Genomic DNA, 17,942 nt, shown 5'->3' with positions numbered 1-17,942 from the left:
TCCAGACATTGGGGACAGTCAATGAAAAATGCCCAGAGTCTGAAACTCACCCTAATGTGTATCCTCAGAAAGTTGCCTTACTGTGAGACTAAGACTTGCCCATACTTTCAGAGTTAGTGTATGTCATAGGCAGGATTTGAATTTAGGTCATTTAAACTCCAAGGTTGGCCCTACATCCACTATACCAATGCTGTCTCTCTATATACTTGTATCTATACATGCATATGTTATTTATATATGGAATATTTAATACATATATGTATATAACATCAATAATATGGATATTTGGAAACATTTGTATCTTTAGGACTATCCAGATATTAGGGGTTTTACAAATGAAACATCCAGATGACCAACAAATTGTTCTGGTTTTCTTCCAGAAGTTTTGGGTTTCTTATAGATGCAATCAGAAGATGCCACTAATTCTTTCATTTTCTTTAGCACTTTAGCAAATGCTACGTAGACATATAATGTAGGCAAAGAGCTAAGTTGACATGTAATGCAGGCAAAGACCTAAGCTGATATGTAATCCCAGCAAAGAGATAAGTTTGGAGCCAAATAAATATCAGGGGGAAATGCTTTCTAAAATTACACTAAGCAAGAGAAATAAAAATACTGACATTGTATGGTATAGCAGATGAGGTTAACATATTAAATGAGCTTTAAAAAATGGTTCCAGGAGATATTTGTTTCAAAGAAAGCATAGCACAACTTAACCTTATTAAAATAAAAAAGGTTTTATCTATTCTCTTGTTTCCAAAAATTTAGCCAAAAGAAGCATTCTCCAAATTTGTCTTCATGTAGGAGGTATTTTTGAGTTACAGGAACCCTGAAAACTCTTTCCTTCTGATTTTAATTTTTAGTATGTTTTAGTGACCCCCTAAAATTCAGCCATAATTTCCCTGTAACATGGTTATCAAAACAAAAAATGTGCCTCTTCCTCCAGCTGGGACTCTGGAGATCACAATTCAGCCTTCAGGGATGAGTAATGAATATGTTGTTTTTGTGTTTGTCCTTCATTCTCAAAGAAAACCATGACATCAGGAAAATGATGACATGACTTACAGCTGACTTTGAGTGAGGAAGGGCTGTGCAAGGTCACCAGCCTCACTTTTTCCTCCAGAGCCATCTAGGTCCAGTGGCCTGATATTCACCAGAACAACTAAATTTGCATATGAGAAAACCATACAAGATAGTCCTCATAGGGATATGTGATCATCAAGGGAGATTTGCTTAGTTATGCAGTGGATAGAGTCAGGAGGACCTGAGATTAAATCCTGCCTCAGACACTATCTGTGTGACCTGAGCAAAGTCACTTAATGGCTGTCTGCCTCAGGTTCCCCAACTATAAAATGGGCAACTATCTCTCAGGGTTGTTGTGAGGATCAAATGAGATAATATTTCTAAAGTGCTTAGCAGAGTGTCCAACACATTTTAAGTTCTTAATAAATGCTTCTTTCCTTCCTTGTTCTCCCTTAATAAATGTGTGTTGACTGATTAATGCATCTTCCCCGATAATGCTTAAAAATGCTTAAAAAATCGGATATTACTATTCTGTAGCATTCATGGCTGGGCATGCAACACTAGTTTGCATACCTTGAAGAAATATCCTTTTTAATAGCCTGTCAGAACTTTCTTCTGCCAAGCTTCAGGTAGAGAGAATATAAAAATAAAAGAAATATTTCATCATGTTTTCTGAAGTATGAGAAGACAAAAGCATTTTTCAACTGTAGCAAGTAAATCCCCAAAAATGTGTATCTGTGTTCTTAATCCTCGATGTCCTGGATGAATTTCCACTCAATGTTTCTCATTTTCCATTGGCAAGAGAAGCTGGCACATTTCATCAGCTTTTGAAAAATTTCCATTTGTTTTCCAATACTCTATTTAATTTCATAGTTAATAGGTCTGTAAAATGGGAGATAATGGAAAAAGTGAGAATTCAACATGACAGTCACCTGCTGAGAATGTTACCTGCCACGAGGAGCTCATGTTGCCTTCTTTATTTTCAAAGTTTTGCATTCCACTAGCTACTCTCCATTGACTGTTAAATTTAGCTAGGGTTAGCAGATCCTACAATCTCCCTGGCAGATCATATTATTGCTTTGCTTTGAAAATGAGACCTACTAGGATTAGCAATAAAGAACTGGAGACACATTTGAAGGCTATTCTTTCCAAAATCTTGGCTACCATCCTTCCCACTTCATGTCATAAAGAACTAGTTACTATTTGCATATAATTATTTTTAGATTAGAAAAATAAGGCAAGGGGGGCGGAGCCAAGATGGCGGCTGGTAAACAGGGACTAGAGTGAGCTCCGTACCCGAGTCCCTCCAAAAACCTATAAAAAATGGCTCTGAACCTATTCTAGAACGGCAGAACCCACAGAGCAGCAGAGGGAAGCAGGGCTCCAGCCCAGGACAGCCTGGATGGTCTCTGGGTGAGGTCTATTCCACACGGAGCTGGGAGCTGGGAGCTGGGAATGGAGTGGAGCAGAGCCCAGCCTGAGCGGCGTGGACCATCCAGACCAGAAGCCAGGCGGAGTGGGCCCTAGCGCCCTGAATATGTGAGCTGCGGCAGCTACGAGACTTCTCGACCCACAAACACCAAAGACTGCTGAGAAGGTTAGTGGGAAAAGCTAGGAGTGGAAGGAGTTCGCGGTTCGACTTCCAGCCCCGGGGGCAGCGGAGGTGGAGCAGCTACAGCTGTTGTTACTTCCAGCTCCAGGCCCACCTGGTGGGAGGAATTAAGTGGCGGGTCAGAGCAGGAGTGCAACAGCCTGCTGAAGATCTAAGCCCAGTCTGGACTGGGGGTTCTTGGGGAAGGAGGAGTGTGGGTCTGACACAGCTGGCACCTCCCCCTCAAACATGGAACATAGAACTCGTTAGTCTACAAGCAGTCATACCCCACTGAAAAACTCAAGGGTCAAGTTAGTTGGTTGGGAATATGGCCAGGCAGCGAAAACGCGCCCAGATTCAGTCTCAGACTTTGGATTTTTTCTTTGGTGACAAAGAAGACCAAAACATACAGCCTAAGGAAGACAACAAAGTCATAGAGCCTACAACAAAAGCCTCCAAGAAAAACATGAACTGGCCCCAGGCCATAGAAGAACTCAAAAAGGATTTGGAAAAGCAAGTTAGAGAAGTAGAGGAAAAATTGGGAAGAGAAATGAGAAGGATGCGAGAAAACCATGAAAAACAAGTCAATGACTTGCTAAAGGAGACCCCAAAAAAATACTGAAAAATACACTGAAGAAAACAACACTTTAAAAAATAGACTAACTCAAATGGCAAAAGAGCTCCAAAAAGCCAATGAGGAGAAGAATGCCTTGAAAGGCAGAATTAGCCAAATGGAAAAGGAGGTCCAAAAGACCACTGAAGAAAATACTACTTTAAAAATTAGATTGGAGCAAGTGGAAGCTAGTGACTTTATGAGAAATCAGGATATTATAAAACAGAACCAAAGGAATGAAACAATGGAAGACAATGTGAAATATCTCCTTGGAAAAACCACTGACCTGGAAAATAGATCCAGGAGAGATAATTTAAAAATTATTGGACTACCTGAAAGCCATGATCAAAAAAAGAGCCTAGATACCATCTTCAAGAAATTTCAAGGAAAACTGCCCTGATATTCTAGAGTCAGAGGGTAAAATAGAAATTGAAAGAATCCACGGACTGCCTCTTGAAAAACATCCCCAAAAGAAAAGTCCTAGGATATTGTCACTAAATTCCAGAGTTCCCAAGTCAAGGAGAAAATACTGCAAACAGACAGAAAGAAACAATTTGAGTATTGTGGAAACACAATCAGGATAATGCAAGATCTAGCACCTTCTACATTGAGGGATCAAAGGGCTTAGCATATTATATTCTGGAGGTCAAAGGAGCTAGGATTAAAACCAAGAATCACCTACCCAGAAAAACTGAGTATAATGCTCCAAGGCAATACATTTATTTTCAAGAAAATAAAGGACTTTCAAGCTTTCTCAGTGAAAAGACTAGAGCTGAATAGAAAATTTGACTTTCAAACACAAGAATCAAGAGAAGCATGAAAAGGTAAACAAGAAAGAGAAATCATAAGGGACTTACTAAAGTTGAACTGTTTTGTTTACATTCCTACATGGAAAGATGATGTGTATGATTCATGAGACCTCAGTATTAGGGTAGTTGAAGGGAATATGCATATATATACATATATATATATATATGTTTATGTATATATATAAGTGAATGTGTATGTATGTATATATCTATGTGTATATGTATGTATGTGTATGTATGTGTATATATATGTGTGTTTTTATATATGTGTGTATATATATATATATATGTAAAAGAGAGAGAGCAGACACAGGGTGAGTTGAAGATGAAGGGAAGATATCTAAAAGAAATAAAATGAAATTAAGAGATGAGAGAGCAACATACTGAGAGAGGGAGATAGGGAGAGATAGAATGGGGTGGATTATCTCGCATAAAGGTGGCAAGAGGAAGCAGTTCTGTGGGAGGAGGGGAGAGGTCAGGTGAGGGGGGAATGAGTGAACCTTGCTCCCATCAGATCTGGCCTGAGGGGGAATACCATACATACTCAGTCGGGTATCTTACCCCACAGGAAAGAAGAGGGAGGAAGATAAAAGAAAATAAAAGGGGGGGGGGATGATGGAGGGGAGGGCAGATGGGGGTGGAGGTAATCAAAACAAACACTTTGGAAAGGGGACAGGGTCAAGGGAGAAAATTCAATAAAGCGGGATGGGTTGGGAAGGAGCAAAATGTAGTTAGCCTTTCACAACATGAGTATTGTGGAAGGGTTATACATAATGATACATGTGTGGCCTAGGTTGAATTGCTCGACTTCTTAGGGAGGGTGGCTGGGAGGGGAAGAGGGGAGAGAATTTGGAACTCAAAGTTTTAAAATCAGATGTTCAAAAACAAAAAAAGTTTTTGCATGCAACTAAAAAATAAGATATACAGGCAATGGGGTGTAGAAATTTATCTTGCCCTACAAGAAAGGAAGGGAAAAGGGGATGAGAGGGGAGGCGAGTGATAGAGGGGAGGGCTGACTGGGGAACAGAGCAACCAGAATATAAGCCATCTTGGAGTGGGGGGGAGGGTAGAAATGGGGAGAAAATTTGTAATTCAAACTGTTGTGAAAATCAATGCTGAAAACCAAATATGTTAAATAAATAAATTTAAATTAAAAAAAAAAAAGAAAAATAAGGCAAAGTAAATTTTCAGTCTACATTAGGATTAGGCAAATATGATCAGGATTTCTTCCAAAAAAGAAGTTACATGATTGACAAACAGCATGTTAACCTTCTCTTGCCATTCATGGTGTTTAGAATAAGACCGGAAAACACATTTAAAGAAACAGAGAAGCTTATTTTCTGCATTCTATAGCTGTGGGGTTGTAAGAAATCCAAGTTGAGTAGTTTGTGAAGGTACACAAGGTTACAACATTAGAAAATTACCAAAGCTTAAATATAAGGACATAAGAAGTGAAGCTATCTAGTACCTAAACTCCCTGGAATGCCCTCTCTCCGATCTTAGCCAGCAGATGTACTACCCATCCTTTAACCTTCTTGGATCTTTAACTGCATGTTATTTCCCCCATTAGAATATGAGCTTCTTGAGAGCAAGGCTACCTTTTTTAGCCCTTCTTTGTATGTCTAGCACTTAGCACAGTACGGGTACATAAAAGAGGCTAGTTGACTGGCTGACTGACTGACGTTGCCCATCTGTCCATCCCTCACTGATCATGTATCATAGAGTATTGTGGTTGCTTATAGTTATATCTTATCTCTGCACTAGACTGCAAAGTTCATCAGGGAAGGGACTTTGGTTTATCTAAACTTGGATTTTCTTATACATTTAACACAGTGCTATGCATACCATAGGTAATTAATAAATGTTTGCTAAGCGAGAAAATATTTTGACCTCAAACACAATCCTTAATCTTGCAATGGGGACGTGAGATGATTTGAGGAGATAAATTAAGATAATGTCTTGAATTTTTTTTGAGGAAGCAAATCTATCCTACTACATCTTAGAAGTTCAAACCCAGCCCAATAGAATACACTCACTTTTACCAATCTTTGATGAACAACAACATAATAAATACCAGCTGGGATCTTCTTTGCCACATTCCCCCTACCCCCCAATCTGTATCAGCCTTTGTGTCATATGAAAATCAAATTATCCTTTAGATCATGGGTTCTTAACCTTTGGCATTCTGCTAAAGTCTATGGATCCTTTTCAGAATCATGTCTTAAATGTGTAAAGTAGGATACATAGTCCTACCAAGAAAATGAATTATATTGAAATATAGTTATCAAAATATTTTTAAAAACCATGGACCCCATGTTGAAAATGCCTGCCTTTAATTCTTGTTAAAGGAAAAGGTGTTACCCACAGTTGTCGAGCTCTAAAAAGCTACTTCTCTTGTGCCAGCATCACCACCAACCAACAGGAATTTACCAAACGTGCCATATGCCACCCCAGAACTAGGCACTTTGCAGAGAATGCAAAAAGGAGTATAAGCCATGGCTTTTGCGCTCAAGAACTTTAATGTTTTAGTAGTGGAAGATACAGAACCTAATTCAAAGAGAATTTTGTTCTTTACTTCACTGTATTTGGCTATAGGTGGGCCAGAGATACTGGTGAAGGTGGCATGGAGAAGGCCAACTTTAAACTGGACCTAGATATGGCTTGGATTTAGACAAGTGGTAAGGACTGAAAAGAGTATCCTAGGAATTGGGGAGTAGGTAGAGCAGGCACAAAGGAATGGAGGTGGAGAGTGACATAAATGCCCCCCCTGCCCCGATAGGCTTTTTTTTTTCTACAAAAGAAGGTCACAATGGTTTTTCAAACCCAGCCCCAGTTCTTACTCTCCCAGATTAAATCCAGCTATACATTCCTCATCTTATTACATTCTTTATTTCTCCTGTAGTCAATAAGTTAACTAAATTCTACATAATGTGTAGAAAACAAAAGAAAGAACAAGGAACTTTAGGTTTTATATCTACCTACTAAAGGAGGGGGAGGAGATTGGACTAGAAAACCTTGGTTCCCTCTTGACTCTAAATCCTAATTTTTTCTCATTTCTAATTCCTTCATCATTAGGGCATAGAGAGAACTTGGTATCATTTCCCCATTCTACTTCTTCCCTATTAATTGTGCCCTGACATCTCAAAATCTCTTCTCTTCCTCTCTTCCTGCCAACACAATCCCAGTTCCCTTCTCCCCGTTTCCAAAGTTGACTTTTCCTACCAATGATGGAAGAAATAGCTAGGACATGGGGAGCCCATGGGACACAGACACAACTAGAGAAGCATGATCAAATTTCAGGTTGAAGAGCTTATCTTATTCCATTTACTTCAAGTAAATGAAAACCCTGAAATTTGGTGTACATTATTTTTATGGGCCTCCTACAGCTGTGCATTCTTTGATTTCTATTTTGAGACCATCAGATCGGATCTCAGACTAATTAGTATGATAAACATATAATTTTCAATTGAAATATTTTTAACAAGCATTCACAGTAAGTGTCTAATCAAATTGTATTCAAATGTTATCATGCACAATGGAAAAGATCCTTTGTTTCACCATTAGCAAAATAAGCAACCGAAACATGAGTTATAAATTTTAGTATATTAGTTTGGCTCCTTTTTAACTTCCTGCATTTTTTTTCTTCTTTAAAGTGGTAGCATAAGAAATATAAAAGAAGCTCATAATTATAAAGCTGGCATATACTTTTAGCCAAGAAAGAAAAATAAGAGGAAAAAATGTGTGTGTGTGTGTGTGAGTGTGTGTATAATTTCCAACATTAAAAAGAATCTATCTCTGAGCCAGGTCCTCAATCCTTTTCTTAGAAATTACAGGTTGTATAGATTAGAATACTGTATTCATGCATAGATTCTTTTGTCCTTTTGGCTTCTATTAAAATATTTAAAAGCTTTATGGTAATTCTTAATCACTAGTTTATCTTTTTCAGAGTCTAAAGGAATCAGAGACTTTACTGATAGAATTAATGACAGGAGAAACAATTGTGGAATTTTAGCTCCATTCAGACCACCCACACCTCACAAAGAAAAAAAAAAACATTATAAGAACAAAGTAGTCATTATCCCAATCAGACACTGAACATGCAGTTTTATTAGCACTTACATAACTAATACTTGTGGAAAAGCATGCTGGAATATAATTGCGAGAGTTTTCCATTAGAAAATATTTAAATTTGTCAAAAACAAACATCAATATGTAACGCTGTGGTATGTTGACACTTGGGGTATCAATAATTATTGAGATGTTTTAAATGGATATGTTCAGTAAGCGCAAATAAGAATTCTTTTCACTCTCAGATGCAATTACATGTAAAAACAATTTTTAGTATTTGTTTTTAAAAATTTGAGTTACAAATCCTGTCTCCTCATTGAGAATTAGATATAGGTTATACATGTGTAGTCATGTAAAATATACTTCCGTCTTAGTCATGTTGTGAAAGAAAACATAGACAAAAAAAATCTTCCAGAAAAATAAAATAAAAGAGAAAGCATGCTTCAAACTGCGTTCAGACACCATCAGTTCTTTCTCTGGGGATAGATAGCATTTGTCATCATAAGTCTTTCTGAGTTGTCTTGGGTCACTTCATTGCTGAGAATAGTTATTCACAGCTGATCATTTTACAATACTGCTTTCCTTTATACACAGTGCCTGCCACTTTGTATCAGCTTCTGTAAGTCTTTCCAGGTTTTTCTGAGCACATCCTGCTCATCATTTCTTATAGCACAATAATATTCCATTGCAATCACATGCAACAATTTGTTTAGCAATTCCCCAATTGATGGACATCCCCTCAATTTTCAATTCTTTGCTACCAGAAAAGAGCTGCTATAAATATTTTTATAGATATAGGTATTTTTCCTTTCCTATCTCTTTTGGGATACAGACCTAGTAGTGGCATTGTTAGGTCAAAGGTATGTATGGTTCTATAGCCCTTTGGCCATGGTTCCAAATCGCTCTACAGTATGATTGAGTTAGGTCACAATTTCACCAACAATGAATTAATGTCTCATTTTTCCCACATCCCCTCCAACATTTTTCATTTTCTTTTTCTGTCCTATCAGCCAATCAGGTATGAGGCAGTACCTCAGAATTATTCTAATTTGCATTTCTCCAATCTATAGTGAGTTAGAGCATTTTTTTTCATAAGGCTAGAGAGAGTTTTTTTTTTTTTTACTTCACCTAGAAAACTATTCATATCTTTTGATCATTTATCAATTAGGGAATGGCTTTCATTTTTTCTAAATTTGATTCGGTTCTCTATATGATTGGGAAATGAAGCCTTTATCATAGAAACTTGCTTCAATTTTTTTTGCGCAATTAAAATTGCTATCTCCCTTCATCCTATATTCTCTCCTTTCACACTATCCCTCCTAAAAAGTGTTTTGCTTCTGACTCGCCCCTCCTCCAAACTGCCCTCCCTTCTATCACCCTTCCCCTCCTCTTATCCTCTTTCCTCCTACTTTCTTGTAAGGTAAGATACATTTCTATACCCAATTGAGTGCGTATGTTCTTCCTTCTTCAAGCCAATTTCAGTGAGAGTAAGGTTCACTCACTCCCTCTCACCTCACCCATCTTTCCCTCCATTGTAAAAGCTTTTTCTTGCCTTTTTTATGTGAGATAATTTGCCACATCCTACTCTTCCCTAACCCTTTCTCCCAGTGCATTCCTCTCTCACCCCTTAAATTTATTCTTTTAGATATCATTTCTTCATATTCAACTCACACTTGTGACCTCTGTCTATATATACTCCTTCTAACTTAATAATGAGAAAGTTCTGGGTTATAATTATCATTTTCTAATGTAGGAATGTAAATACTTTAATCTTATTAAATCCTTTATGATTTCTCTTTCTTGTTTATCTTTTTATGTTTCTCTTGAGTCTTGTATTTGAAAGTCAAATTTTCTATTCAGCTCTAGTCTTTTCTTCAGGAATGCTTGAAAGTCTTCTATTTCATTGGATGTCTATTCCCCCACCCCCACCCCCTGAAGGATTATACTCAGTTTTGCTGGGTAGGAGATTCCTGGTTGTAATCTTAGCTACTTGGCCCTCCAGAACATTATATTCTAAGCCCTCTGATCCTTTATGTAGAAGCTGCTAAATCTTGTGTTATCCTGACTGTGGCTCCATGATACTTGAATTGTTTCTTTCTGGCTGCTTGTAATATTTTTTTCCTGATCTGGGAGCTCTGGAATTTGATTATAATATCCCTAAGAATTTTCATTTTGGGATCTCTTTTAGGAGGTGATTGATAGATATTTTCAATTTCTATTTTACCCTCTGGTTCTAGAATATCAAGATAGTTTTCTTGATAATTTCTTGGTATTGAGGCTCTTTTTTTATCATGACTTTCAGGTAGTCCAATAATTTTAAAATTATCTCTCCTGGATCCAATTTTCAGATTTTTCCAATGAGATATTTTAAATCTTTTTTTTTTTCATTCTTTTCATTTTGTTTTATTGCTTCTTGATTTCTTATAATGTCATTAGATTCCATTTGCCCAATTGTAACTTTTCAAGAATTATTTTCTTTAGTGAGTATTTGTACCTCTTTTTCCATTTGGCCAATTCTAATTTTTAGTGCTGGTTTGCGCTGGTGTAGCCTGTGCTGGACTATGCTCCACTATCAACCCAGTGTGACAGACCTTTCCTTCCAATCTTCTAAGTCATCTTTGGCTAGAAAATTATTTCTCCTTGTCCTTTTGTGGGTTCTGCCACTCTAAAAATTTATTTATGGCATTATTTAAAGGTGTCCAGAAAGGTTTTGGGGAGAGCTCAGGTGAGTCACTGCCTTTGCTCTGACTTCTTGGATCTGCCTCAAAAAAGTAACTTTAAATTCCAAGCTTGCATTCCAATCAGTCAACACAGCTTGTTAACTGTCCCTTCCTAATGTCTACTGCACCTTTGCTTTCTTTACATTCCCTTCATCATTGATCACTTCCCCCACAAAAAATCTCAACAAAGATGATTTCTTTTTATACAAAGAAGAAATTCCATATACCTTGGCATGACATTCAAGACCTTCCACAATTTGGCTCTAACCTTTCCACCATTATGGTCAAATTATTTACCCTATTGTTCCCTGAAGAAGAATATGAATAGACTCCTGCATCAGCATTTGTTAGACTAGTTATCTTTACTCTAATACACTCCCCATACTTGTTCCTATCTTTCCTTCAAAACTCATCTGAACTGATATCTTCTCATGAAAATTTTCCTTTACTATTACAGTCCATGGCACTTTTCTGCATTTCCAACCTCCCATAATCTATATCATTCATTAGCTTTTAGACTCTACTCCCATGTATTATTTACCTTTTCATGACTTTCCCCCATCTCCACAACTGCATTTTGAGATAATTGAGGGTAAGTACTCCAGCTTATACCTTTTTCTTATTCCTAGTACCTGACACAACTTATTTTACATAGATGTCTGTTGGTATTAGTTACACCACTGGGGGCTTTAAGCTTTGAAATATTCTGATATTCATTAAAGTGAATAAAAATATTCCCAAACTAATATGTTTTAGTGTTCACTGACATTTTTGTAATAGGCAGTAAATATGAGGACGTAAGCCAATTTCAAAATGCAATATTTGGCTTTACACAGTCAGCTTTTATCAACAACTTTTTTATGAGGTAAATCCCTTTTGACCTCCTGCTTTGATGAGAATTCTTATTATCCCATCTCACTGAAGAGTGTGTGCTTCTTGGGTGAACATCATCTCCAGAGTTTTCTGCTTAGTATGAAAAATGAAATTAACTACTGCTCACTACATTTCCTTTTCCATGATTTCTTTTCCTAACTTTATCACTTTTCTCCATGTAGTTATGGTTCTGTATATTAATGAATAATCCTATTCTTTCACAATTTTCTTGGCACATTACTAATTCACCATCCTGGAAATTTCTCCTTTCATCAACAGCCTTTACTTCCTAGGTTTAAGGGAGGAAAAATCATGCAACTTTAAAAAGTTCCCTGTTTTGTACTTTCAAGGATGAATTTTACAATCCAGAATACAGAGTCTACCAACTATATGCAGTTGTGCCATCTGTTACATCTTTCAAGAATAGGATCAGAATTCTGAAATCAGCATTTACTAATTTCTGGCATAAAGGTTAATTGTATTTAAAAATAATTCCAAAGAATCTGGACGCACAGACATGAAACATGCCAGTAATCTACTATTTCATAACTATGGTGATGGCAAAGCAAAACAGAAAGAATGATGGACTTGGAATCAAAGGGCATGGGTTCAAAACCAGACTTTGTCACATATTGCCTTGTGTGACTTTGGACAAGTCACTTAAACTCTCCAGGCCTAAATTTCCACACCTGGAAGACCTAGATTAGCTCTAGGACCTGTTCTAGCACTAAATATATGACATTATGGTTCCTAATGTCTCTTTGGCAACACAGATATAATTTGTATATAGCTTTTCATCTTTAATGAGTTATGTGGGTTTGAGAAAGCAAAGTATAATAAAACAAAACAAAAAATACCTATCACAAATCTCCTCATTATTAGGGGTGGAACTTAAAACTAACTTTTGATGATTCCAAGTCCAGATATCTTTACCTACTTACTATATCATAGGCTTCTCATAACCTATATATATGTATAAAGGGAATATACATAGAAGGTAGTAGATTAAATTAAATTTAATTTAATTAAAATTAATTTATCACCTCCATGGGAATGGGGGGAAATCAAACATTAAAAAAATACACAATAACTATTTCATGGCTTTGTAACTGTATAATGTTGGAGCAACACTAGCAACACCCTCCCCCATCTCCAAATGTTAGGTGACTTTTGACCAACTTATGGGAGGACACGGATAAGAAAATCACAAAATGGACCCCCCATGGATGATGATAATAGCCAGCAGTTAAAAGAACTTCAGCATTAGCAAAGCAGTTCACATGTTCTCTCAGTTTATCCTCAAAGTTACTTTGTGAGGTAGGTACTATTTTCCCCACTTTGCAGATGAGGCAATTGTATTGCAGGAAAGAAAGCCCACACAGACCAGATCCCACATTCATGAGAGTACTAGAATATTATTACCCAGAAACCAAACACAAGATTTTAAGCAGTAATAATTATCAAATTAATAAGACTCTATCAAGTCAGTAATTCATCATAAATTTTCTGGCTAATGAGATTCCCCTTTTCATGTGTGCCTAGTTGTTAGTGCTACAAAGCTTTCTCATTTCTTTATCAAGAATGTCATTTTTAACAAAAGCTATTACTATAAACTTACCATCAACAAGAAAATACATAGTATCATAGATGTAGAGCTAGAAGGAAGGTCAAAGATCATCCCTCTTATCTTAAAGATAAGGGAGTTAAAGTCAAAGGAGTGAGAGAAATGATGGAGGAGATTAGGGGGGAGATCCAGACTTTTTCCTTATCCTATTTCACTGTTCTTTGAAGGACACTACTGACCTCTGCCAACAATTTATCCCACCTAGACCATCTAATCTAAGGAGAATTCCTGCCCATTGTGTTCCACTCAAGCAAGTCTGGGTGGAGGTAGATTCTTTCTCAAGATTTGTCCAAGTCTGGGAGTGATCTGGGTGTAGAGATTGTCTTTTTGTCCAAGTGTGACATGATGTAACTCTCTTAGCCCCTCATTGGAGTGAGCCCATATTCATTCACTCATTAATCCTTAACCAATCAGAGTTGATTGCCACCCTCAGGAATATCCACTCTTCTAAGGGCATATAAACTGTCAGCCCAGCACCACGAAGGGTCTTTGGCATTCAAGAGCGCCACTGACCTCTTTTATTAATAAAATGCTAGTATTATTAATAAAATGATTAATTACCCCAGAAACCATGCCACTCAAACTTTTTAAACATCACATCAAATTAAGTAATTTGCATAAGGTCATTTAGGTAGTGAGTATCAGAGATAAGATAGAATTTCAAAATTAGATGGCACCTTAGAGATCACTGAGTCCACATTCCTCATTTTACAGATCAAAAAACCATGAAGCTTAAGTAGTTATGACATGCAATTTGCTTTCTTTCAAGAGGCAGATGTCAAGTGTAGGCATTGGTAGGGTATGCTAGTTCTTAAAACAAAAAGCAATTTGACTCAGTAGGCAGAAATAAATGAAGTTTAGAGTAGATGTTCCTACCGGTAAAAACCTGGAGGCACCTGCTGTACTAGGAAATTCTTCTCCAGGTCTTGGAGAATGTCATTCAGCATCCTGACACGGATGGGGGCTCTCTCCTTAGGATCATTAGCAGGGCGCATTTCATCTGACTGGAACAATTCTGCGCTGTCCCTCAGGTGAGAAGCCATCTCCAGCAGCTGGAACATGTGGGGCTGGTCACCTGGTGAAAGACAAATAGGCATTTCAGGGGGATAATGCTGGCATTCCTCAAAGAACAAAACCAGTATGTTAAAATCGCTACCTTGCCTGCTAGACAAGATATCCAAGTGAGGCCATCACAGAGAAAGCACACCATGCAAAGAAGAGAAACAGATGGAGTACATGAAGAATTGGCTTTGGGAGCTCCCTCTGGATGAGGATTTGAAAAAAAAAGCCACAGGGCAGGATACTTATTTACATTCCGAATCTCAGGTTATATTGGAACACAAAGTCTACAAATCCTTTGCAGTCTTTCTCTCTAAGCCCAAACTCTCCCAACCAATTTTGGATTTTCTCTTCCAGCCATGCAAATTGTCCTGGCAGCAACCGGCAGCAAATGTCATTCTTCTAGCTGGGAGAGCTATGCAAGGTTTTTGCATTCTGCAAAGCATGTGCCCTTGCCCCTTATTAGTCCTCAGAGTCAGAATGTCATGTGCAGTGCAGAAATTTCATGGACATAAAAAACAATGTATCTGGTACACAATAATGAGCTGGTATGCCCTGCTTTCTTGAAATGGATTTGGGACTGTCATTCAATTATGCTAAAGTGTTTGAATACTGTGCAAACACTTCTAGGAACATTTCACAAAGAAGTTTTTCTCACATAGCCCAGGGATTTTTTTTTTCAAGTACTGGGAAAACCACACTTTTTAGTATGGGAAATAAACAAAATCAAGATCTTTTGAAAACACCACCATATTCGGAGAGTTTTAATGCAGTTGCCCCAAGGAAGGTACGCCATTAGAAGAACAAGCCTGGTGGTTGTGTAAAGCAGGAATAAGGATGACATACTGGGGACTAGAGAGCAAATCTCAGAATGGAGAAGAGCTGGGAGTTAACAGGCATAAGTGCTAGCCTAGAGCTCAGTGAGTGCAAGCATATGTGACCATGGCTGTGGCCTTTAGCCACCTTCCTGTTTGCCTTTGAGTTTTCACCATTACTACCTCCATGTGGGGATCATCCCTGAAAAGTCTTTTCTTTGCTTCTACTCCTAGGCTAAGGAGTATCGCTGGAAAATGTAATAGAAGCATTCAGATCTAGCCTGTCTTCTTTGGAACTTCCACTGGCTGCCTCCCATGCCTGGAATGCTCTACCTCCCTATTCTTTCAGTTAACCCTCAGGGATTTATTAAGTGCCTACTATGTGACCATGGAGAGGAAAAGACAGATATTAAACAGTCCTTGTCCTTTCATAGAATTCCTAACTCATTTTAAAAATTCAGTTAAAAAAAGAAATTTACATTATAATTTCATTGTATATTTAAAAGGAGTAGCAAGTGTACATAGTAGGTTTGTAGTTTTATGTGGAATTATCCTTTTTGATCTACTATGTATGGGAATGCTTGTTTTATTCCATAAATTAAAAATAAAATAAATAAATAAAAATTCAGCTCAAATGTCACCTTCTGAGTTAGGCATTTCCAGATTCCCCCAGTCTTTAGTGGCCTTCCCTCCATTAAGAAAAAAAAATGGTCTTTATTTTTATTTAATTATCCGTCTCCATGTTCCATCTCTGTGCATTTCCCCAGGGCCTAGGGCAGTGTTTGATCCAGAGGAAATATATATAAATCCTTTATGGTTGCTTGGGTTATTTTCCAGTCTCATTTCTGCCCCTTAGATACTAGTTTCTCTGAGCTTCTCCTCAACTCTACTCCTTAACTTAGAGCCTTCCCTGCCTACATAATGCCTCCCCCACTCTCCCCCCTTCCTTTTATCAGTATTCTCTTCCTCCCAAAATTAAATTGTATCTACTTCTCTATAGACATGCTGTGTCTCCCAGTAGAATGTAAACTCCTTGATGGGAGAGAGCAACTTTTATATTTTTATCCCCAATGACTAGCATAGTGCTTTGCACATAGTAGGCGTTTAATAAATGTTGCACTGATATAATTGAAAATAAGCATTCAAGGCTGCTTAGCAATCCAGTTCTTTATTTTTTCTTGACTCCCAGCACATTTCTCAATCCATCCTAAACCTCCAGACTCCAAGCCAGCGTTCCCCCATCCTATCTCTATAATCTCCATCTAACGTATCAAATCTGTTTTCTCCATCTCAGAGAACGAGACAGAAAAAGCTCTTTTCCTCCTCTTCTGAAGAGGTGTTTGTCTCTTGGCGTTAAACAGCACACATACTATCAGATTTGGTGAATATGTTAGTGAGTCTGAGTGAAAAGCTTTTGTCTCTTTCTTTTCAGGCTTTGCTATAAGGGATTGGTGGTGGATGGGGGAGGAGTACTTCTGGGAATGAAGGTAATATGAAACAAAAGACATCAGTTAAAATAGTTCAAGGAAAATACGTGAAACTCCAGATTTTATCTTGCTTTGCTTAGGACTTTGAGAGAGTTGCTCCCCTCCTTCCCCCACCCAAACATGAATTACACCTCCATTAAAGGAGGAAAATGTGATAAAAGGGGGAGAAAAAAATTTTACAAGCCTGATTTTAAAATTATCTGTTTAGATGTGAGTTCTCAAGGAAAAGACAAACATGGTGTTCGAATGGTAGATAATATCAATTTATCATAAACACTGAAAATTGACACTGACAGCATAAAAATTAATTGAAAATGCCAACCTGACTCATCCTGACATATTTCAGGAGGCAGTTAGTTAGATGCATCTTCTTTTAAATGAGAAATCATCTACTTTGTTTTTCATTTCAGAGGAAAATGCCGAATAAAGGCGTTCTTTCACCAGGTGTTTACTGAGCACCTGTCATCACCACCAACAAATATTTATTGAAAACCATCCTCTCTTCTTTTCTCCTTTGGTAGAGTGATTGATAATAGTATCATAGATTTAAAGAAAAAGAGCCAGAGAAAGTGAGAGAGTATGTGTGAGAGAGAGGGGGGAAGAGGGGAAAGTGGACAGGAGAGGGCGGGGAGAGAGGGAGAGAGAGAGAGAGTGAATGTGAGTCTTAAACAGGACTTGCTAACATATCCACTAAATCTGATAACATTTTCAGCGGTCCACACCCAGAGTAGGTAGAACATAATATTTGTACAGTAGAGCAAATATCATGCACATCTTACAGATAAGGAAATTAAGGCTCAGGTAAATTGTGTCCTGCCCACTTCCTCTCCAGTATGTTCCTACACTAATTTCTAGAGTAGTTATTGAAAAACTAGAGCAAAGAAATGCAAACTAGGTGTTAGCCCCTAGGTAAGGAACACTAGAATTGAGAATGAAAGAGAAAAAAAAGTTTTTGGGGGGTGATTTCTTTTTTATATCAAAAAAGAAAGCACCCATAAAAGTGCTTTACGTGCTTGTCCTTGACTTCGGTGGGTCTTAGGAAACTGGACCTTTTGGACTTTCAAAGAATGTGGTCTAGATAGAGACGTCTTCAGAAAAATGTGCTGAATTGGAATTATTGTAGCCATTTGTCCCAAGGAAATCTTCAGGGGCCTAGCTAATTATGATTTTCTAGGGTCTCTAGGTAGAGGAGGAAATTCTGGGCCATTCATAAGATTCTGATCAGCTCTGGGGTGGTGTAACAGAAAAATCCCTTGATTT

The 17,942-nt window shown here is 37.7% G+C and overlaps 1 protein-coding gene across 1 annotated transcript in view; it reads right to left on the bottom strand.

Moving 5' to 3' along the window:
* The window catches only part of NAALADL2 (N-acetylated alpha-linked acidic dipeptidase like 2), a 1,044,682-nt gene that overhangs the window by 38,078 nt on the left and 988,662 nt on the right, over positions 1–17,942 (bottom strand). The window contains exon 14 of the mRNA XM_036755686.1: positions 14,198–14,396. Coding sequence (XP_036611581.1) covers positions 14,198–14,396 — 199 coding nt within the window. The remainder of the gene's footprint in view (positions 1–14,197; positions 14,397–17,942) is intronic.

The sequence above is a fragment of the Trichosurus vulpecula genome, chromosome 4 (assembly GCF_011100635.1).
Source record: "Trichosurus vulpecula isolate mTriVul1 chromosome 4, mTriVul1.pri, whole genome shotgun sequence".
Classification (NCBI taxonomy): Eukaryota; Metazoa; Chordata; class Mammalia; order Diprotodontia; family Phalangeridae; genus Trichosurus; species Trichosurus vulpecula.
The sequence above is the reverse complement of the archived record's forward strand: the minus strand, read 5'-3'. Positions and strand labels throughout refer to the sequence as shown.